The sequence below is a fragment of the Aptenodytes patagonicus genome, chromosome 14 (genome assembly GCF_965638725.1).
Source record: "Aptenodytes patagonicus chromosome 14, bAptPat1.pri.cur, whole genome shotgun sequence".
In the NCBI taxonomy this organism is placed as follows: domain Eukaryota; kingdom Metazoa; phylum Chordata; class Aves; order Sphenisciformes; family Spheniscidae; genus Aptenodytes; species Aptenodytes patagonicus.
Window position 1 is genome coordinate 14,523,654 of NC_134962.1, and position 23,759 is coordinate 14,547,412.

Here is a 23,759-nt window from a genome sequence, read left to right on the forward strand (position 1 = left end):
CACATCTGGTGGTCTGAGTTACCAACCTATCCACTGCAAGAAAGTTTCCAGTTAGCAAAGGCATTCAGGATACGTCCTTAGTATTTGATGCTCTTTTCTGAGCATCGACAGTCCTGAATTCATTTCTGTGCAGTTGCCTTAAACCTTCTTGATAATTTTAACCAGAAACTGAAAAGGCTGAGAGTTCCAACCACAGGATGTAAACCATAGGGATAATCTAGCAGGAACACACCCTACTAGAAACAGCAGCACAGGTTGGAGAAAAAGTGATATGAAGTGTTAATTCTGTATTTTGACTACACTTGGCAAGCACGCTAGAAAGCTAATGGGGAGAAGTAATACGGGCCAAGTAACTGCTACTTCTCCCTTCCTTCTAAAAATAAATAAATGAGAACTGGTAGTCGCAAGACTCTGTAGATTGACAAATGGATACTACAGCACAATGGAAGCCTCCAGTATTGGAAACGCAAGAACTCAAGTTAATAGTTAACACTCTTTACCCAGCAGCAATATACTAGAAAGTCACATTACCGCTATCTTTCTGCAAGATGCAAGACAGCATGAAATATGTGAAATTACCTTGTCCATACTTTTCAAACATAAGCGTAATCCTAGGCAGGCTGAAACACATTCATTTGTGTTTTGCCAGCATCCCCGCTTCCATCAGCTGCGCTGTTTGTTGGGACCTTTCTCTAAAATAGGAAATTAATAGGTAGGTATGGTTTACTGGAATACACACCAATAAATAACATCCTATTTCCACTAATTTTTGGATCATATCTTTTATCTGAAGACCAAAAATTTAATATAAACTATTGAAGCATTTTTAACATTTTAGGATTGAGGATGCTTTGACAAGTCAGCTTATTTAGACTTTGATGCCCATTTTCTCCTTTATATTGTCTGATGGGATAAGGCACCTCAGAACTGCAGATGAGAGAACAAGGCTTATCACCTTTCCTACAGAGGTCTACCCTACAAGTTCACGGAAAAGTCAAGGAAAGCAGAGAGAGTCTAGAGAAAGGAGGTGGTCTACCACACAGTGATGCTTTCCCTTTCATTATTTTTGTTCTTTGGAGATTCCCTCTGTTCCCTTTGAATGGAGGTAAGAAGGAACATGACACGGATAAAGTACGAAAGACAGTTACTAACCAAAGCAGCAAGAAAGCTCCCTTCTCCCCCAGGGAATCTTGCAGTTACTCAGTTCAAGTAACTGCAATTAAAGATAAATAAAAAACCCCAAATCTTTACCAAGTTAATCACACCCTCATGTAAGAAAAAGCTATTTCTTAGAGTCTTGAGAGGGAGAGAAGAATATAACCCTGAGATACCTCCTCAGTACTACTAGCTATTAGAGCTTTCTCTAAGACCAGTGAGGACTCCTTCCCCCATGACTTGCAGTCAGCAGAACCGCAGTTGACGTGAGCAGTCTGCTCACCACGCCACAGCAACAACCGGTACCCAAGACGCATCAGGGAGGCTGGAGACAATTCCACGAACAAGGAAGAAAGAAACAGCTTTCCATAACACTCTTCATCCTTGGAAAACTGAAGGGTATTTACTTGATTCCCTTCTGCTTCAAAAAGACTGTTCCTTAATCTTTCTCCATTTATCATCGCATTTATACCTTGTATTTAGTCAAGAACTTTATACATCGTCAGCAACATCATACTCAGAAATCTATACATTAAAAACAAGTCCAAGGAAAATCATCCCATGCCTACCTCTCTACCAGTCTCAAGTGAAGTTTCAGTCAGAATAAAACCAGAACTCTTGGACTTACATTTGCCTCAGGAAGAAAAACAAACAAAAAACCCAAACCAAACAAAATCCCACAAATGCTGCACACCATTAATCTTTCAAGAAATTCCTGAAACTCAGCTCAGTGGTGTGATAGGAAAGCCATTATAATTTCCCAAGTGGCTACAATCAAGATAAAGTTTAAGACAGTACTCCCTGCTCGTTTTACACAGAAACAGAAGGGCTCTGAAGAAAGAGATATTAAAAGTTGGGAAAAATATAGACTGAATTGTCAATACACCATTAGTTTACGAACTTTCCTTGTACCCCAGCTGTAGCTTTGTATTCTTCCTGGATACGCTTATTCTAATTTACACCTTGTTGACTAATGTAAACATGAGAAACAAGGAATGCACATGCTGGAACATGACTGCAAGTCTGCGTGGCGCTTGGTGCAGTTCTGAAAATTGGATCCTGTATATAAAGTATACATTAATCAGCTCTCAAGGAAATGGCTTCATTTCCCAGTTCTATTTTGGAGGTTAAAAAGAAGGAGAAGGAAATGTTTCCTTTTGAAAGAACACATATCATTCATACTAAGTGCCGATTTCCACAAAACAATGGCTTTGTCTTCAAATCTCCCCCATCCACTTCACAGAAAGATATTAAGTTGGACTGAAAGAAGAGAAAGTGGAGTTAAAGCTCTTGGTGAGAGTGAATGAGTGTTTCTAATCTCTGCCTCTCTTTTTCTTACCACACACCCACCTAATGATTAAAACTGAGTTAAAGCAACTGCTATTGGACTACACCGAACCAGACGATTAAACAGAGCAACGACAAGTTCAAGTAATTACCAGCCAGATGCGAACACCATGGAAGGGAGTATTACATTCCCTACACCACTGTGACTGCAAAGAAATAAAGGAATGTAAGTGGCTTTTTCAGACACCCTACAATCACAAAGCCATTCTCCCTTGTTCGGTAATTTCAAAGCCAGCATAACCTTCATAAATGGTTCGCATGCACACACACACAAAACCCATTCTGTGCAGGTGCAGCGTTCAAAAGAGCAACATCATTATATGTTTTATCAAATCCATACCTAACTTCTCATGGTACAGTACATGTAAATTTTGCAGACTGAATCTATTTGTGTAAACTGGAAAAAATAGAGAAAGAGATAGCATGCAGCCTGAGAGGAACCCTCATTATCACAGCTTTACTGATACTGTTGGTAGCGCCAGCAAGAGACTTTCTCCTGTTCACAAGGTGATAACTTCGAGGACCTTGATTAACGTGCATTATTCAGGCAGATGATTTCAAATTTACCCCGCAACTTCTGAGATCTGGATGAGTCTGATAACTAGCTGGAAGGCAGGAAAATTCCTATCTGAACTTATTAATGCATACTAGAAAAAAATACTTTAACAGTAAAATCTAAAACTCATATATACCACAGCTGAGCTTATCTCCTAAATGGTTCCAAGGGAAGGAATGGACTCCGTCTTCTAGCCACCCTGATGGCAAAAGTTGCAGTACAGCGCCTACTTTTCATATCAACACGCCCAATCTCCTGAGTGAAGTATGGGGACTTGAGTACCGCCACAGAAACAGTAGTTATATTACCCCATGATGGCAAGGATATTACGTTAGTTTTAATGAGTACTTTTGGCATGAATACCTTGGGGTATAGAACTATCCATGCATCAGGCATGAAAACAGATTAAAAAAACAACAAACAAAACAAACAAAAACTTTGAAGAATCTTTTTCATATCCACCACCCTTCCCAGTAATTGCTTTATATGAAGTGAAAGACGCTGGAGTTTGTGAGCATCTTAAACAACTACGTTGAAGGCAGTTATATTTTTATCCCAGGAACAAGCTCTATTCTAGAGTACATGTGTAACACCATATCATATACTTTCATACCTACACTGCACTTGTTTTATTCAAGGAAACCTATGGAGGGCCTGAAGCAACATTTCTAGGGCCAGCTCCAGCCCAAGATCAGGCTCAGCTGTAGAACACTGATGTTTTTATTTCTTACTACTTTTAAGCTCCAGAAAGCTCTTTCTCCTAATAGGACTTCCTGCTGTTAAACATAATTAGCTGAAACTATTCTGGACACAGCTCCAATAATAAATACTGAGATAGTCAAAATACCTGTAGAGGTTTTCCTTGATGAGTCTGCCTTGTAATTGTGAATCTGGAATTTGCACAGTATATTTAATACTGGAGAAGCTTACATTTATTTAAATGTCTAATTATTTAGCATGCTTTTCACACTTGAGTATCTCAACTCTGATAACTTGACAGGGTTTTTTTGTTGTGGTTTTTTGTTTGGTGTTTGTGTATGTGTTTGTTTTGTTTTGTGTTTGTTTTTTTTTTTTTAAATTCCAGTGTCTACTTATGAGGAAAAGACTCAGATCACTAGAGCAGTTTCCACTGTGTACCTGGTGAGTTAATAAACAGTGCAATTACAGTGACAAGTATCATTCCAGAAAAGACCCAGAGAAAAAAATAGTAAGCAACTCTGAAAAAGAAACCACCTCTCCCTCTGGTGTCACTGAAGGCATCAGCTTCTCACGTCTAAAAACCTCAAAAAAAGAGTGACTGCTGAAAGATGAGCTGTCCCAAATATCACAAGGATGACAGAAAGCCACTCCGTTAAGAGACAGACTGTTTTTCATCCATGTTGACTAACTGAACACTTTGAAAATCAACTAAGACAAAACTGAAGAGAACTAGAACATACCCTTGGAGGTCTGTAGAGGGGCTTTGTTGAGTACTCCTAACCCTGTAGTAGCAGAACACACCCTAAGAAAATGCCACGAGCCTTAAAAGAATTTGCATCAGGCAGAAACAAAATGATTTTGAGGGACTTCCTGGAAAGTGAAAATCTCAGAAAAATTGGCTCATGAAAAATAGGTTATAGATGCTGTAATAGTCCCTCTTTATCAGCTCTCCATGGATTCCCACCGCGTATTGAGTAATTAATTTAGGCATCCAGAATATCTGAAAGGGATCAGGAAAAAAAACAATTGCAAACAAACCTCCATACACACACAGAGTTTAAAATGTTATTCCCAACCTTACCTAACATGACAGGTGTCCTGGAAGGACACTATCATTAATACATACCTTAAATGATAAGACACCAGCCAATTTCCACAGTATTTTAAACAATCTTTACACAAGGAAAACCTACATTTAGTTCAGAATATGAGTAACTGCCATGCAGCTTTTACTTAAAAGAAAATTACACACAAGAAGCATTCCATTCGTATGCAATCAGTACAACAAGACGTAGAATCTCTGGGTTTTTTGAAAACAACCCTGTACAAAATTGTATTAAATTGCTATATGTGCAACAGTGAGAGATAAGAAATAGAGAAGAGCTATTTCCACTGGAGCACCAAAGGATGGTAAGGTGTACAGATGGAAATGAAAGGTTTGACTATTATGATTCTAGAGTGCAAAGAGAAGAATAAATGTATTGTCATTTATACAAGCCTTGCAACAGTCAGAAGACAGAAAGGTATTAGCATAGACAGCAAACAGCTCTACTGAAAAGCATTTTCACAGTACTAAAAAGGTATCTCCTGCCACTAAATATACTGTAATAATTTGAAACTAATGAAGTTATGATCTTTTGTATAAGATTTCCACTAATAACTTTATAATAATACACTTTCTTAGTAAAGATGTCCACATGGACAAGTAAGGGGAGGACTTGGGGGGGCGGCAGAAGGTCGTGCATGTTTAATTTCATTGATCATTTCCTTTGCTGAAATAGGTATCTATTGTTCCAACTGAGGGTGTAGAAGTACATGTATTTCAAAGCAAAATCACTCTTTCTGTGTCTACCAAATATTATAATTCAATATTGAGAAATGTAAATTACTCTTTCGTTTCTCAATGCTACAATAAAACATCTTATGCATAGGGAAGCAAATAGGTCTTTACATTAAAAAGATACACAGATACACTTTTAAACCTTAACCTTTGTTGAAGAAATCCCCTATGATTTTATGTTCCACTGATCAAGACAAAGCACATGAGAAGGAGAGTCTTAGCTTGGATTTAGTGGGTTTAGGGGCAGGACTATTAATTGAGCAAAACTTCAATTACAGACTAATTTAATGTATACCCAAGTACATTATTGCAATTCAATAAACATCTCTTCAGAATTAAACAATTCCAATTTGCTTTCATTTCAGCCTGTGTGCATGCATTACAAATTTGCTATTATCCACACTAAAATTAGTCAGACTGTTTGGAAGCACTCATCCATGCAATCCCAGTGTGTCACACTGCTGCATCAAACTAACCTCAAATGAACCACTTAACCTTACCTGCTTACTAAACAGGAGCAAGGAGCAGAGGAGTGTACCTCCCCATAACAATATTACTCTCCTAAAATTTCTTCTAGCTAGGTGTCTGCCCAAGTAATCCAGCAATGAATCTATCGTCTCTCCTGGTGGACATCCAACCGTTCATGTTTATAACTTATTCTTCTATTTCTTCCCTTCTTATATTGTTGAACACGAAAGTGTCAGGCACCTACTCAACTTTGCATATTCTGATATTTGGTCACTCTGGAAGATTGCCTTTCCTCTATTTTAGCTAGATATGCTACTCCTGGCAACTCAATTCCATTTTAATCATGAATTAATTCCTCCGGATTTGAACAAGATGCAAGATCACCGAGTGGGAATTAAAAGCACCTGGCAACCGATAGGAACATTCTCTTCATGATCTGTGTAGTCTAAATATCTGCACCACGCAACGCTCTATATTTAAGGCATTGTGAACGTATCAGCATACTGATCATCAAATGGCAGAGTAAGTTGGCAGAAAGTACTACAGTGGACAAAAGTGATCTCGTTTCTACAGCAGCCCTCCATTTTCACAGAAAAGTGAAACATTTAGATCAATAAAATTATACTCGGCAAGCAGACCCATACTCCTCCCATTTGACGTCACCCCAACCCCAAACACAGAATGTATCAGGAGCAACTTAGCCACCTTCTGATTTCTCCACCTGAGAGGCAGCGCGCATCCCTGTGGAGCAGCTCAGGGTAAGTTAAAAAGAAAAAAAAAACAGCACAGTAAATAGCACTTTACTGCATGTCTCATGGAGGCAAGATTAAGACACATCTTGCGTGTGTCAGGCACAGTATCAGCTCTTGAATCACAGTAAGTAACAGGGCTAAAACCCTAGCATCCTTCAAGAACTACTGATGTTTCTACTGTGTACTTCAGGACATCAGCAGAATCAATCCCGTCATTTACTCCCAGCAGCCTTGAGCAGACTCTTCTGACATTCAGTGCTCCATCACAAGATTATCGATGCCTGATGAAATACTGTAAAGGAAGGCAGATGAAGCTGACTGACAGACAAACTGTTTAGCTGACTACATTAAAAGTATCCATAGCTACTATGCATTACTACAAAAGCTAATGAAGAGGGCTGTGTGCAGACGAAGTTTTGATTCAAGTATTTGTTTTAAGAAAATGATTGGAATTCATGTCACTTTTATCCTTTTTTTCCTACTTAAATTTAATATGAATGAAAGAAGAAGGTCCAACAGGATGTCAATTTTTATACGTAGATGCCATCTGGGAGGAAATACTCATCTTGCATAAACCTGCTGCTTCAGTGCAACCTACCTTTCACTATTAATTCTGCGTAATTCGAAACTCCAGATCCACCATCTGAACGAATGACGCATCGGTACTTGCTGATACTGCGCTGAGAGGTGTCAGCTACGCTGACAGTAGCAGAAAAACGTCTATGGTTGACCACTCGAGTGACCATTAATGCTGTGTCCCTTCCATTCCACTGCTGTAAAGGCAGACAAAAATAATCTAAGTTAAGACAACACACAGATTATGCATCCATATGTAATTCATTCTTTGTTATGCTTCTTAATGTTGTTCAGACCTTCACGTTCAGATCACTAGGTTACATTTTATACAGGCACAATTTTTCAAGAAAAGACTGCTAGCCATACCCCTGAAAAATTTACAGGGTTGTATGAACTCGGGCTTAAATATTCTTACACATATATTTAAGTTTTCTTGCCTATTTAATTTTTAAAACATATTTGGGCATTTGACGTGTTGTATGTATTGAAAAGGCTGGAGAGTGATGATTCAGACTATGCAATTGTACACAGTATATTTAGAGGCCTGGCTAGGATATGAAAATACTACAAATGAATGGATTTGGTACACCTGGGAAAATGCTACAAATGAACAGATTTTATAAATTTGGCATTTTCAGATGTAAAACTTTGATTCTGGACCAATTTAAATAAATCGGTTGGATGAGCAGACATCCTTGTATGTCCAATATTCCTCAGTAATCCTCTCTACCAATGCCAGACTACATTTTCCCAACTGGAAAAGGGACAGATGAAGAATTAGCTAGATATAGAAGTTCTCCACAGCATAAACACCTGAACTTGCTCAGTTGGCCTAGTTTATTAGGAGTTTCAAAGGAAAATACACTGCTGTTTTGCCGATTTCCAGTAATTGGTTTTTGGGGGTGTTTCCAAGGCTATTTTCATTAAATGTTTCAATTTTAGAGAATGCAAAACAGGTTTCCACTAGCAACAATAACGATTTCCTCCCAAATCCCTGGTTCTCACAGGAAAACGTTCGTTCTGCTTCAGGTCAGAAGCGTTTTTACACACGTCTAGTCATAACTGTTCAAAGATTTCACTGAAAGAACTCAAAAAAGGTAAAGAATAAGCCAAAAATATATCTCAGTGGATGCTAAAAATACATCGCAGGTTAATAAAATTTTAGATCAAAATGTAATTTTTAGGAGAACAGCTGTGATGAGAGTACAATTAAAGTGACTGTCAAGGCATTTTTACATGATGCCGACTACGTTTCTCACCAAACTCAAGCCTTTTTCCCAGTACTAATTTTTATTTTTATGATTAGGTAAACCAATTCCTCCCCTAGTATTTAAACTAGGTTTGAAATTGTTATTTTAAAATTTTATTAAAATAAAAAAGTTTGAGAAAATCTGCTAGTTATTTGACTACAAATGCCATAGCAACCATGACAAAGGCCATTCTTGTCTCCCTCAGATGCTACAAATATGGGGTGGGTCAGGCCCTCAGTCACATCAGTCCAAGCTGAGAATAAAAACCGTTGACTGTCTTACGTGTTCTGAAAGTTTATGTTGGCCCTACATACATGCACAGTACATATAGCAAGAGAATCCTCTTGACTTGTTTGGGACATTAGGTGTTTAATGGCAGAGAATTTTAGAAGCAGCGAAGAGCTCAACTATTTTAAAAGCCACTAGAAGAGTCCTATGTATAGAGCATGGTAATGTTGGGACTCCACATATCCGAGCACTTCAAAGGGCAGAAGAAATAATTTTGCCCTTCACTGGGAAACATGCGCTCCACATCTTCAGTTTGCTATATGTTCCATTTCTAATTCTAGAACTGAAAATGAGTTAAGGTTGTTACTCTACCCACCTGAATGGCACGACCCAGTCTTTCAAGACCAACCAGTAGGGTGAAAATATAGACATTAAGAGAGGGAATGCTTTGGTCTTTTAATGACTGACTAAAAGGAACAATCTGCTATCAATGCAGCCAAGGGAAACTGGGAGGAAGAAAAACAGTGGGTACAAACTGGTTTTTGCCTGTTTTCACCATCCAGGTAGCAATCTCAGACCTTAGAGTAGGTTTCCTTCTTAACATATTGCCACTGACTCTGGGCTGAGGACATTTTTGGAGGGTGAGGGGAAAGAAGATTGCATAATTAAGCAGACGTGAACAACTACTCCACTTGTTCTGTCTCTTCTCCTTTATGACTGAGTGCTTACAGGTGCATGGGCATTTGTTTGAAACCAAAATTTTGCTCTCACTGGCCATTTTTTCATTTTCTGTGTCATGATTCTGTACGTTGTCACCTTAAACTCTCACCTAGAAGCAATTTAAGGCAGTTCTCAAAGGATCTTGATGAAAAGATTTTGCCCCACCACCCACTATTTCTCTATCTACTTATTTTACTTGAAAAAAATAAAATTTAAAAAAAAACCCAAACAAAACCAAACAAAAAAACCCACCACAAAAACCCCTGCATTACTTTACCTGGAGCCAGAGTTTGTCATGCTGTGACCACTTCCCCCCAGCAATGCACTGGAATGTCGCGTTCTGTCCCACATTAACTTCCACGTTCTGAAGTCGTAGGAAATGAGGTGCTTTTCCTAACAAAAGATGCAAAGTATTGCAAGGGTAGAGCAAGGCAGTAATTGACTGTGTTACACCAACACAGATATAAACACTCAGCAAAGCATTAGGGCCTATCCTTGACAAAGTGATTTTGCAAAATAAAGCTGTCCTTCAGTATTTAGCTATTCACTGCAGAGTGAGGTGGATGATCAATCTGACAAAGGATGGCCTAAGGGATCATACAGAGCTCTGGCACATCTAAAAACACAGATCAAATCACAACACAAGTCCATGGTCATCAGCACAATTTCTTACTGCTTGCTATAAAGAGTAATTGAGTAATTTCCTTTCTTCAGAAAACTGTGTTTCTAAAAAGGTTAAAAAAAAAAAATCAAATGCTTCTGAGCTTGTCAAGCATGACTGACCCAAACCAAATTTTCACAAAGGTCTTTTTTTCCTTTTTATTTTATTGACTATCAAATACATCCTAGACCTTTAGAATAATAATGTGTCATTAATATCAAATCAGATATTAAATGAAATATTCATATAACTGACAGTATTGTATCACTGTATTAGTTTAAGATCACTGATATCAGTGTTTTGCTGATCCTAAATTCAGTATTAATTCAATATTAAACCACTGATATTAAAATGCAGACATCACATTTGTTCACAAAGGAACTAGATCAGAGGATTATCTTTTTGACTAAATACCGAACTCATTTACCTCTGTAAGTAAACTAACAAGAAAATAAAAAAGATTACAGTAGTGAATCTGACACTTTTAAATGAACTTAGCTCTTGCTGGCCTTCCGAAGAAAGTTTGTGCACCATTTGAAAACTTCTAGTAGGACATACTGAACAGCCTTATGAGACTCTAAAAGTCATTTTTTTCAACTTCATCTTTACATTCTCTAGTATGATTTGACACCGATGAAATACATAATTTCAGAGGACATACCAACCCATCTTTTTTCTATTGGAATCAAATAGCTTCAAAAGGTTGTGGGCATCTGTGTCTGCATGCATGAAGCTTGACGTACAAGTATTTGTCTACTACAGACACCCGAACAGAGAACACATGCCTATACGCTGTGCCAAATGTTTTTATCTAGCTTCTGTATCTCATTCACCACATGCTCAGTTTGCTGACAGCTCCTGAAAGACAGTGACACTGTACCATCGTGCTTTCTGGGGATCAGTAATTTGCATCAAAGTTTACTGGGAAACTACCTCCAGGTGACAGTCAGAATGTACTACGTGATGTTTGCAGGCTAATACTAGTAATTTCTGCCTGCAGCCTAAGGCGGGCAGATACAAGCCAGCTCCAAATATGAAGCTGCAGAGCCTGGGTGAGTGCAGTCACACCAACACCAGGCTCCTAGACCTCTGGTCTGCCCAGCTTCCAGAGCATAGGGCGGTCCTGTGGTTGCAAGTGCTCATGCACACACAGTCAATGAGCTTTTAGCATAATGAAAATTGATACTCCAGTCCATTCCTTCACAGGACAAAAAAAAAAGGCAACACCAGGAAGATATTTATTTTTCTCCATTACTGTGTCATTAGGGGCATTGCACTGCTTTTTTGCTGATACTTAGGTTTGCCTGCTATACTGTCATCGGTGAAGGTAAAGCAGAAATGAAGAAAAAACACCAGTAATTTCGAGTAACCTCCAGGGTCATCAGGAGCTTCATGGTCCCTGTGTTTTGAGTTATAACAATTGTAAAACAAATATGAGGGGTAAAGCCTGTACCAGTCAATGGAACACACTCTGGTGACATTTACACTGGTGGCTGTCATTGCTGAACAACAAAAGCAATGCTGGGAATCAGACAGGAGAAGCATTTACAAAGATTGCAGAGAACTTGCAGCTTATAATGAGTTCTGCATGCTGCAGGTTGCAAACTGATTCAAAATGGAGTAAACTGAATCATTTCAGTTTTGAGTCACCAAGAACGCACTTAATTTTGAAGAGGGACCTGCATATACTTGGAGAAATTGATTTAAAATCAGTTTAAATACTTGACGAAGCAGGGGTGTAACACAGCATCCTGTCTCTCTTTTTTAAATCCCATAACTTTCTTGTCTAGGCTTTGCCCCATAGTTTGTTCAGTGGCCTCTTTGCCAGTAAAGGGATCAGTCATCACCCAACATGCTACGGAACGCACGCAGACCATTTGGGGGATTTGTTTGGATGCTGCCAGTTATCAGCAACATCTGGTTAATACAGATTGTAAGTATTTCTTAATGAAGTAAATGCACCCAAAGGCCTGAGCAATGAGCACATGGTAAACACAAATATAATTTAGTTAAACAGCAATTAACCATACTGCAGTTATCAGATATGTCCTGTTAAACTTGAGCAGAACCACGTCTGTCACATCGAATGGCAGCTATTCTTTGAAATTCTGTATTGCAAGAAAACCAGTTGATTTCACTCCATCGATACGATCCACGATTTTTCTGTGAGCAGCTGACACTGGCTTACTAAAACTATGAACTAGTGAAAGGGGCTGTTAAAAAAAAAAAAATCTTTAAAAGAAACTGTGTACTACATACACAATATAGACACACAAAGTCCTCAAGCCACGCTGTAGATGCATAGAGAAACCAAACAAGTTCAGACTCAATGATTGAGGCTCAAGGTTTCTTTAAAGAGAGAAAAAAAAAATCTAAGCTTATTATTATGGCTGCAATAGAAGAAACATGGCACTAATATTTTTGAACAGCGTAATGAACCTGCATTAGTTTCTACTCCTGTGCAAGTGTATTGTCTGAATGAGATTTATTTTTAATATCTTTATGGGGATGCTGAGTGGGTTTAACATTTTTTGAGAGAGACCTTTGGGATATGTCCTTTACCAAAGAAATACTGAAACAATTTGTTTGTTTATTCTTTTCTTAAGTTAACCACACAGGATATTATCAGAAGCTTTTTAGATTGTTTTCTACCGCAGTATGATTCAGAAATAATACAACAATCCAGTTTATATTCTCATAACAAGAGAGGAAGAGAGGCTTCCACAGATGTCCTGGCACTAGCTATGGACTGAGAGCAGTTTTGCCTTTTGCATAACTTGCAAAGTTATGTAATTATGCAAGGCTGATTGTCTTTAGGTGTCTCAGAGGGATACAAGAAAACATTTTAGTGCTGACCAAATTGGATAAATCATTCCTTTAGACTGCAAAGCCTGGTACACAACACATTGATACAGTTAGAAAAGCAAAGAGTGCTCACTGCATGGATGGGCGAGAACTCTGACTTCATCCACAGCTATGTACCCTGGATGTCCTTTCAAAGAGACAGATTCAAATATCACCTGAAATACAAAATAAGAAAAAGTTTTCTTAGAAAGAATAGCTACACTAGTCATTTGGCCAGTCACTATATTCTGCTCTCACTCCAATGTCCGAGGCGTTCAAGGCATTTCATCATTAATAATGAAGGGATACCGAGGCAATTCAGTATGTACATGCATACCAAAGACTGAAAATCTGTTTGATATGGAAAACAAAAAGTTAGAGCAACGTTCATTAGGATTAGAGACAACTATGCGCTTCTTTCATTTGGAAGAGCAAAAAATACCCTGTACATATACACACCTATATTCACTTTAAGCACCAGTCCAAGAACATTAAGTGACAACATTTGACATCTTATTCTTAGTATGCCTCGGAAGGTTGGAGAATGCTATATGTGAGATAAAATTCTCTTATTGAATCAATAACCCTGCATGGACTCTTCTGGAGAAAACCTTGATTTGGCATGCATGTCATTGCAGCATTAGAAAGCAAATTACGAGCAACAGATGACCCTGGATTCTAGTTACTGGACTGTAATAAGATTCTCTCAGGTACAATAAAGTTGTTCCTGCCTTTCCCTGGATTGAACTAACATGGTCTGAGAATGAATATTCTTAAAAACCACGTGTAGTATTTCTCTACATTAATGGTACGCTAACTAGCACTTTCTATTTTATTTATGTACCTGGATAATGAAAGTGTTCCACTAATTCGGGTCCGAATAGACAGATATTCAATTACAGATGAAGAAAAATCTCATTCTTCCCTATGGCTTTGTGATTTTACCTGGAAAACTGCCCTGATCTGAAGTATCCTGTTACTGAAAATGTACAGGCTATCTGAAAATCGGCAGTGCAGAAGAAAAAACCCCAACTAAAAAACCTGATAAAGAGATCATTAAAACTATGTTAACTACTGCCCAATAAGCTAACTAAAAATTCAGGAGAAAATAGTATTAAATATGGTGCAGTTTGCCCAACAATTAAAGGAGAGTAGGACATGAGGTGTGGACTGTGCCCTCATCGCAGCCTACACCTCAAGGGGGGCAGCGGAGGGGGAGGTGCTGATCTCCTCTCTGGTGACCAGCCATAGGAAATGGAACGAAGCTGCATCAGGGGCAGTTCAGATCGGACATTAGGAAAAGGTTCTTCACTGAGAGGGTGGTCGGACCCTGGAACAGGCTCCCCAGGGACGTGGTCACGGCACCAGAGTCCATGGAGTGTCTGGACAACGCTTTTAGTCACATGGTTTAGTTTTAGGTAGTCCTGTGAGGAGCAGGGAGATGGACTCGATGATCCTTATGAGTCCTTTCCAACTTGAGATGTTCTATGAGGAACAAAATTTAAAACAATTTAGAAATGTTAAACTGCAATAGAAAAAAAGAAAAATGCAGACTGATTATTTAACATCTTGATAATGCTACCTCTCAAGTTAGTGATTCTCTTCCCAAAGGAATTAAGTGCTACACTTTACTATTTAAAAAAAAGTATGAATGCGTTGAGATGTAATGGATGCTGTCCTCCGCATTTGAAAGGGATGTCCCCAGTTTCATTCCCTCTTACTAAAGTAATGTTCACAGTGTACTAAATTGCTCATTTTTGCATGAGTATACAATAATGTTTTCAAGGACAAAGTTAATTAACATGTTCAGTTGGCACAGTTACTACTGTTAGAGCAGTATTCCAGTGCAGCTACTTGTTTCGGAGGAGAAAGTATTTCAGTAATTTGTAACCTCTAAAATTCATTACTAGAACACAAAGTTAACTACTTAAAGCCAGTTCTCGACACTTATTTTCATTCTAATTAAAAGCTGGTATTCCAAGTCTGTCACTGTTTAGACTCTTTTTAATCTCCTTCATCAGAAGATTTAATACAGTAAAAGGTTCAACTGTCCAAATGCTGATCACTGCATGCCCTGGCTATGAAAGTAGACCAGTACGTCCTTCATAAGTACAGAATTGCTGTTAATCATTTTGCTTTGCATTTGGGCTTCCAGAACGTAGTTTCTACTCATGTTTCCATGACTTCCTAAGATCTGCTCCCCCAATTCAAAACATATCCAAATGTGAGAACTTCTGAAATATGTCCATTAGCAAAAAGATAGGATAGAAACAGGTAGAACACAAAAATTAACAGGCAAAGATATAAACTAAGAAAAGCTCAAGTGTTAACAAGATGTAGAAACAAAGTTCTACTCCAGAGGAGGGTGAACAGAAAATAAGCTGTCCAAGGAGCAATAGGAGGAAGCAAGTCTCTGGAAGATAAAATAATCCAAAAAACATCAACAAGTGTTTTGTGTTATCAAGGTTCTTGATAGGCTTTTTAGGGACTGTATAGAATAAGGGTATAATGCAAGTCCTTAGTATGGAGATTATAATTTATTTTAGAAATGAAATGTCACTCATGATAAAAATTACACTTTCTGGGAAGGTCACGTAAGCAACTACTGTGACTCCCTTTGGGCTTGAATTGAAGTGCAACATTACAGCTACATAATCTTATTTTAGTTTTGCATTTGTGAGAAGCTATATGCCACAATAAACTAATTCTCAATTTCCTGTAAGCCAAGAACTTGGAAAGAAAAGTTCTCCAAGGCATTGGCATTAGCTATTAGTGCGTGGCAAAAGTAAGCACCGATACACAGAGAACTGTCTTCTGTTAATTCTCGACATGTACAGGGTCATTAATACAGCACAACGTAACTTAAGCTGGTAACAACCGAGTCAGCTCCTAAAAAACCCATGCACACTGGTGCAGAATCCACTGAAAAGAGTGGAGGGTTCCTCTCAATTCACACAATATTGTTTTGACAAAGTGTTTTATCATCTGTTCTGCTTTACACTCAGATATTCTTGTTATCTCTCAGTTCAAACTTCCACATTGTTGTCTCTTTCTGTATTTTGCAGCATCTCAGCCCTATCAAAGCACGAAGCACAGAAGCAGCCAGGTTTTCCTGAAAAGAGGGAACTGAGACCCAACATGAGGAAAATGCAGGAATCCATGTTTATGGGGCCCAGTTCTGCAAATTTCACACTGAATCTCTCTCATGTCCTTTTAACATCAGTTGGAAATGTAGTACATTTCCAATGTACAACCAGTACAATGGTTGAGACACAGGCATTTAACAATGCTTTACGTTTAAGGAACTTCTCAGAAATTAATATAGATGACAAAATGCAAAGCTTTACTCTTAAAAAACATTCTTAAATGCTCCCAAGAACTGCAAATACTAAGTCATTTCATGTTTCCTTACCAATAAACAATCCTACGTTTCACTGCTGCTATATACCAACAATGTCTGTGTTAGCAACGTAGCCTGGCTCATCTGTTGTGGTACAACAGGTTTCTTCAGGCATGGATCAATAACGTTCCTTGCTATACATCAAAAAAACTCTTCCTGGCAGACTCTAGTGCTGCCCTTGGTGCATTCTGGGACTAAGTTCATCCTTATGGCAAGCAGTAATTCAAGATTACACGTATTACCTTTCTCCAAGAACTATTATGGCTTTTTCTCACTACACTAAAAACATTTGCAGGCTGGGAATCCAAGTACGAGTAACTCTAGGGTAGACATTATAAATCTCCACCATCCCCACGTTTATATCTCAGCAGAGTGCTTTTGGATCCAGATTACTCATATGACCCTTGCACAGAACTGCCAGGCCTAAAACACGACCTCTGGCAATTGGCTTGGTTACTAGTTTTCCACTAGTCACATCTCCAAAGCTCAAAGTACTTGTTGAAACCTCAGACCCAGGGCAGATAGTTTGAGATTTTTTGCCTGACTGAATTTTCGATGCACACTGCAATTCAAGCTGGTGTGGTTTCTGTGCATTAAGAGAATAATCCACATTTTGCCTGACGCAGATTTCATTTATTTAGGAAAAATCCTATTTTTTCCTGTGTTACCTGGTGCTTTTGAAATACAGAACATGCTTTCAGGCCTCTTGCGTACAAAGAGTTCTGTAGGCATGCAATTTTGATTTAAAGCTGACAAATAACACTCCGATGGCACATCCTAGATTGTGAGTGTGAAATGAGACACTCCCTAGGCAACAGTACAGCCAAGCTTTTGTCATCCTGCCACCTCTGGACTCCTTTAGCCAGAAGTGTTACTTTAGGCTGCGAAATAACAATAATTTTGTCTAAGTCCTTCATTGTGTTTTCCTCTTAACTTTTGCAAGCTTAAAGTTTTCTTTTATCTTTTTTTTTTTTTTAAAACCTTGATTAAATGTAGAAGATTGCAGACCATCAACGGAAGTTGGTTTATAAAATCAGGGACTGATGATAGATCAGTCTATTAGATCCCCCATAATAGTGGGACAGATCTCAAATTTTAAAAGCCACACTTAAAGAATAAGAATATAAATATAAGCAGAAGGAAACATCACCACCGTTCATCAAAAAATAAAAAAGAAAATCCTTGCATTTTCTTGGAAGGAACTATTCCTAGGCAGTTACTGCTGGCTTCCAATCTGTTCATTTTTGTGCTGCAGTGAAAAATTCTTGTTTGATTTAAAGGATTTTTTGCTCAGGAAAAGCAAACTTGACCTGCAAAAAGGACTTGCAAAAGAAGTAAGTGAGGCTCAGGAAGTCTACTATTGGTATATCTAAGAGTAGGATCTCTCTTAGTGTGAGATCAGACCGTCTTTTCCAGGTTTTGCAAGCACTGATTATCTGGGTGAAAGGTCATGTCTCTTATCTCTGTGGAGCACCTACTATGAAGTAAATTCTGGTTCATGACCAGGTTCATGTTAATATGAATGGAGTATAAGCTCTTTAATATGACTTCAGAACAAGTGACAAGTTGTGCACAGCCCTTAAAACACCACTTTCCACATATCTGCATCTCTTTATCCCTTCCTCTCACCCTGCATAGTGTACTCTACGTATTCTGCCGATATCCCCAACTCTTTTTCAGAGGCAGAACATTAAAGCATTCTACTTCAGCTCAGATTTTATAGACCTCCTACCCAGTTATTAGAAGCAAAAAAAGAAAAAAAAAAAGCAAGCTTTTCTACCTGCTGTTTTCTACCCACAGACTATTTGCTGCCTTTTCATAGTTTATTCTATGGTAATTCTTACCTCACTCATGTCTTTTATTAATATCATATGTATTTTTCCTGCAAGGTTTAGGGTGCAATTACCTCCCAGGCTTTTTTTTTTTTGTCTTGAATATAAAACGAGACAAAAATGCCTTCAACACCTAACAAGAAGTATGTGAGTCCATTGTGTGCAATCTTATCTAATTAAAACTAAAACAATGACTGCAAAGTTGCCACGTGAAGTTTTAAGTGGACAGCTAACAAGTAGCTGTAAAATTAATATAACTGAAAAAAAATTTACCCATTACATTCCTCAACTTTGTGCTTGTTTTAAAAAAAATAAATCTCCTAAACAGAAAAGTAAAATTATGTTACAAGCAGTGCTAAAAAGAAGAGGAACGGAGGATCTGGTGAAGAATATGCTCATGTTGATAACATGGTATGAGATTTTATTAGTAGCTTATGTACTTACACCCCTTATATGGGCACAGGAAAAGTCCAGATGCGAAGCTGAGTGAACAAATGTTCCTTCTTATGGAACCAACCAAGGGCCAAAAATAGTTCAGGCAAATTTATGCAGAGATACAGTTACACATCTAGACACCCGGTTGTATTTACATTTACATAGTGCCATGGAAAGTGCCAATGCAAGGCTGTTTATGTGCCAATTTAATGATAAACAAGTGGGTCTTAACTTCCCAATAATTTGACTCCCAGCAGTCTAACCATCACTCTGTGACCACTGAAGAAAAAGTGTGAAGCGGGAAGAAATATGTCAAGGTGCCTATATAACCCTCTTGCTATAAAACTGCTATATGTAAACTCGTTCTGATAGGAAAAATTCAGAGGGGGATTTAATCTTCAGAATACCTATTGCTAACAATAGCTTAGCTCATACCTAGCCAAATGTTCAAAGGAAAAAAAGAGAAAAACATTACAAACTCATACCTGATAAAAATGTGGCCAAAACGTACTGATGGCAAGTTCTGCTTTCACCCATCCTTCTGTAACAACCCCCGAGACGTTCCATATGGGATTGCCCTGTGGTCCTCCATTCACCTTCACGTAGACATTCAGAGCACCAGGACTCGAACGGTCTCTGCTGGATAAGTAATAGTGGAAGTCGATGCAATGCGTGTCATTTTCTTTCAGCGTAGGCAAGAGCAAGTGAGCTTTCTGTCCAGATGCCCGCCCGGAGCTGTTCACCATCATGAAGGAGCCTATAGAGGAAAGCAAAAAGAGAAGAAAGAGTGGTTTTGCTTGGCTTTTTCAGTAAAAACAGTTTCATTAGAAAAGTCAGTGATTCCCTTCGAAGCCAGAAAACAAAACATTCATCTGAAGAACTCAACCAGCTATTTTATGCTAGCTGTTAGGTAACAGAAAGAAAGGATATTAAAAATTGCAAGGTATATACACAAATAGATTCAGGGCCAACTAGAACCACTGTAATTAGATAACATAAAAATCAAAATAAAAATACAATTTTGCTTTTATTATTTTATAACCTTGTGAAAAAACAGTCACTAAAAGCATATTCACACTTCAAGTAGCAACGAGGCTCTCCTACCGCGTACAGTCCCCCAAAGACACATTCAATACAAAAACTACAACAATGGACCAAATTCTCAGCTGATGTTTGCCTACACGGCCCCCACCCACTTCGTGCCAATCTATACCTGTGAACCCTGCATCTTGGCACTATAAACTTTTGAAGGTTGTAATGTGTTAAGAAAAACCCAATTTTCAGAGCCCAAATGAATTGGGCTTGTTAGCATAACAGCAACATCTCAACTAGAAACAATGCAACAAGGACAATTATTCTTCTAGGAGGGAAGGACGGGCTGAATTTAGGGAGGGAAATATGTACTAAGGCAATTTATGAATTTGTTAACCTGGAAGCTTGCATCATATTAACCATGGCACTTGATGTTGAACTCGCATTTTGATTCATCAAGCAGTTATTTCACAGCACATTGTGTCTCAACTCATCTCTTCACAGATGCATCAAGGTGACAAATGTTAGCAATAAGGAAAAACATTATGAAAGTTATTTGATTCAATTCTGTTTAAAGGATCTCCTTTATGTGTGTGTGGACACTCACACTCAGAAAAAGCTGAGAAAAATACTAAGACTGGGGGGGGGGGAGGAAATCTGTGTGTCAGCAGCCAGGCATGATAATTTTTAATCAAATGCAGCCCTCTTGACACTCTCAGTTCTGATGCTGTTGCCAAGGCATGCTACAAATGTATTTCTCTGCTGGCCTCTTGCAGTTCACAGAAGATTGAGTTTGAAAAGCCTTGCCTCACTTCTAACCTATTGACTTTCCCTATTCCATGTCATAGCAGTGTGACTCAGATGAGCCAGATAAACATTTTGATCAATTCTGTGCATATATTCTAAATTTATATCAACAGATACCAGCAACTTTCTCCCACAAAAATGTTTTTTTACCTGTGTTTATATGATATATGTGCATTTTGTAAAGGATTGAAAAGCATGGACGCAGAAGGAAGTCAATCTTTCAAAAAAAAAAATCACACATTCTAGAGACCCTGGAAAATTCAAGCACAATGCAAGCACAGCTGGGGAAGAGGCTGTACTAAGAAATATGAAAATTTACAGACAAGATGCTCTCTGGTAATTCTATCTTTCATTTTGATATGCTGAAAATCAAAATGGCCCCAAATCAAGACATTCCAGATTCACAGCAAGGACTTCGAGAAACAAGAGCTGAATCCAAACTTCTCAATTTCTCTCTAATAATCAAAGTCCGTAAGATGGGATTCCTGACAAATGTTCACTGTTGATCTGATTCTGCTCCCAGTCAACCACAAAATCCCCTTCTTCAGCGAGTACTGTATACATACTATTCTTAAAAATCCACCCAAATAAGCTAAAGTTTCGAGAAACTGAGATTTGGATTCCGTTTCTATGACCTAGGATAATCTATTATCAGAAAGCACAATTGCCAACAGGCTTGAAGAGGCAGCACAGCCTGACAGTTAAGGCAGCAGGCTGGAAACCCGACAGCCTGGTTTCTAAGACTAATTATGACATTAACTTCCATGATCTCTGTCAGTACACATAGTCTGCCTTATCTTCCCTTACAAATAAAGCAAGAATAGTTGTAAGAACTACTCTTCTACTGAGAATCTGGGAGGAAAGCCAGTGTAAAACTGCTGAGTAACAGTAGTATAGTATAGAGGAGTATAGCAGCTGCTGTGAAATGCACTGCCTGCAGCATTTCAATGCCATTTTGAGAAACAGTACATGATACAATGAAGACAAGTTCTACATTTGCCAGATCTCACACTTGAGGACGATGGCACAGTCAGTTAAAACACTCGGTGAAGAAAAACAGAGCTCCTGTGCATCCATAAGGTTTTTAACCAAGTGCCTGCTACACTGGGTAGGAAAACCCAGGAAAACTCATTTTTGCACCATCATTGATTGGATCATAGGGCACATCATTTAACTTCTGGGCATCTTTCTCAACTTTTTTTTTTTTTTTTAATTTGGATAATACATGGATTCCTACCCTAAAGAACTACTCTGAAGCTGTACTGTGTCTAACACAATACGGTCTTGAATTGCACTGGGGTAGGCAAGCGTTTCAATGATAGAAAAAGTTAGGGCGTATTTCACTTTTACAGATTCATATATAAAAATAACAAGCTTTCGTCTGGGAGAAAAAACATCAGCTTTTATAAAAAGTTCAAAGCAATAATTACAATTTTATTTTTTGCCACCCACAAAAAAATGAATCACAAGCTATTCGCTGTATGACAATGGCCTTTTGTGCAACTGCTGACATGCTAGAGTATGGAGCCTGAATCCAGTGACTGACAACACGAGCAAGTAAAACATCCATCCACCAAAGAGCGCTTAACAAAATCATTAGTCTTAGTTACTAAACGAATAGCCTTACAAACAATTGTCATATGCAAATTATTCATAGCTTCTTATTTATAGCTTATGATTTTTTTTTTTTTTTAAATACAGTATGCCTGGAGATATAGGAGAAAATACTATAAAAATGTGTCTCCAGCGAAGTCCTGATAAGAGGTATTATTTTATTTGACAGTGGAAAAGATGAAAAATTTCCACTTATAGTGCCACCTCTGCCAGAGAAAAGCACTCACACCTTGTTTAAGCCAGTTTGTCATCTACTAACTATACCACATTCCTCATTTCTGCAGAGACTTAGCATGGCACCTTCCACAACAAACCCTTCCCCGGCTAGTCAAGGCACGTGCACAACACCTCCAGCCTGGCCACTGTAGGGGGTGTAAACTTATAGTTTTGTCAAAACTATAATTGACATCGGATACAAGAATACACCGATTTATAACTTTCAGTTGTGAATAAATTATACCCTGTATTCTATAAACTGGCCTCCAAATATACCCGTCTGCACACATTTTCATTTTTCTTTTCACAGCGGGAACCTGAACGGGCATGCTGTCCCCGTCCCCTAGGACCTCTAAAAGGTTGCTCTGCATGCTCCAAGATCAACAGCTGAGATCCACTGTCCTATTACAAATCTCCACGCCCACTGAAGCTTGTCTGGGCAGGATACATCACTTCCAGGTAGGTGAGAGACCACGAAAATTGCTCCCACCAGAAAAAAAAAAAAAATTCAAAACAGCCTTTTAAGGACAAGTGTGGTTTTCCTTATTATCCTTAATGAAAATTGCCATATTGCGATTCAGAGGCTGACAGCCTTCTTTAGGCTGAACGCAGAATTGAAGCTGATGGGAATTATTCTCAATTTATAGGCCTATATGTGCAAATAAAAGAGATACAATCTGGTCTGGCACCAACAAACCGCTTGTCATATTTTCCACTTATATAAAGAACTTGGGAATGAATTAAAATGTCACAAATGGAAATTATTGATCAATGGACAACTGAAAGCCACTTAAATGTCTCCAGGCAAGAATCTGAATAAAATGAAAGGTATCTTGGAGAAACTCTTATTTAGACCATTGAATATCCAATTTTAAAAAATAATAATAGGAGGAGAAAAAAAAAAATCACTTAGCCTTGTTTTGTTTACTTCTATCCAGAAAATTCAAATGTCAAAGTCAACACGAAACTGAAAAAATGAGTTTGGGGGGAAAAAACTACCTATGCAGTGTAAAAGTTCTTTTTTATATGTATTGGACACAGAAGTATATGTTCATTAAAGCAGATTTAATATCAGGTCAATTAAATTTAGTACTCTTGGATCAACAGGTTAGATTAATTAATAACTTGCTGGTTTTGTCCTGAATAACTAAAAATGAATGTGTTACGTTTGGATCAGTCAGAAGTAAGGAGGATGCGAAGACGGTAAATAAATTCATTTTTAAAAATCCGTTCAAACGACAGGAACATAAAACGGCACTCTCTCATAGTTATTAAACATACCACTGAAAATTGGGGAATTAAACCATGAAGTGCTCTCTAGCTGGCC

General features: G+C 38.2%; 1 protein-coding gene across 5 annotated transcripts in view; it reads right to left on the reverse strand.

The window, feature by feature from the left end:
• Positions 1-23,759, reverse strand: part of PTPRT (protein tyrosine phosphatase receptor type T) — a 475,551-nt gene that overhangs the window by 277,198 nt on the left and 174,594 nt on the right. For all 5 annotated transcript variants that reach the window (XM_076352439.1, XM_076352436.1, XM_076352438.1 and 2 more), the window contains exons 3-6: positions 19,249-19,520; positions 13,191-13,272; positions 9,869-9,984; positions 7,416-7,590 (exon numbers count right to left, since the gene is read on the reverse strand). In XM_076352439.1, coding sequence (XP_076208554.1) covers positions 7,416-7,590; positions 9,869-9,984; positions 13,191-13,272; positions 19,249-19,520 — 645 coding nt within the window. The remainder of the gene's footprint in view (positions 1-7,415; positions 7,591-9,868; positions 9,985-13,190; positions 13,273-19,248; positions 19,521-23,759) is intronic.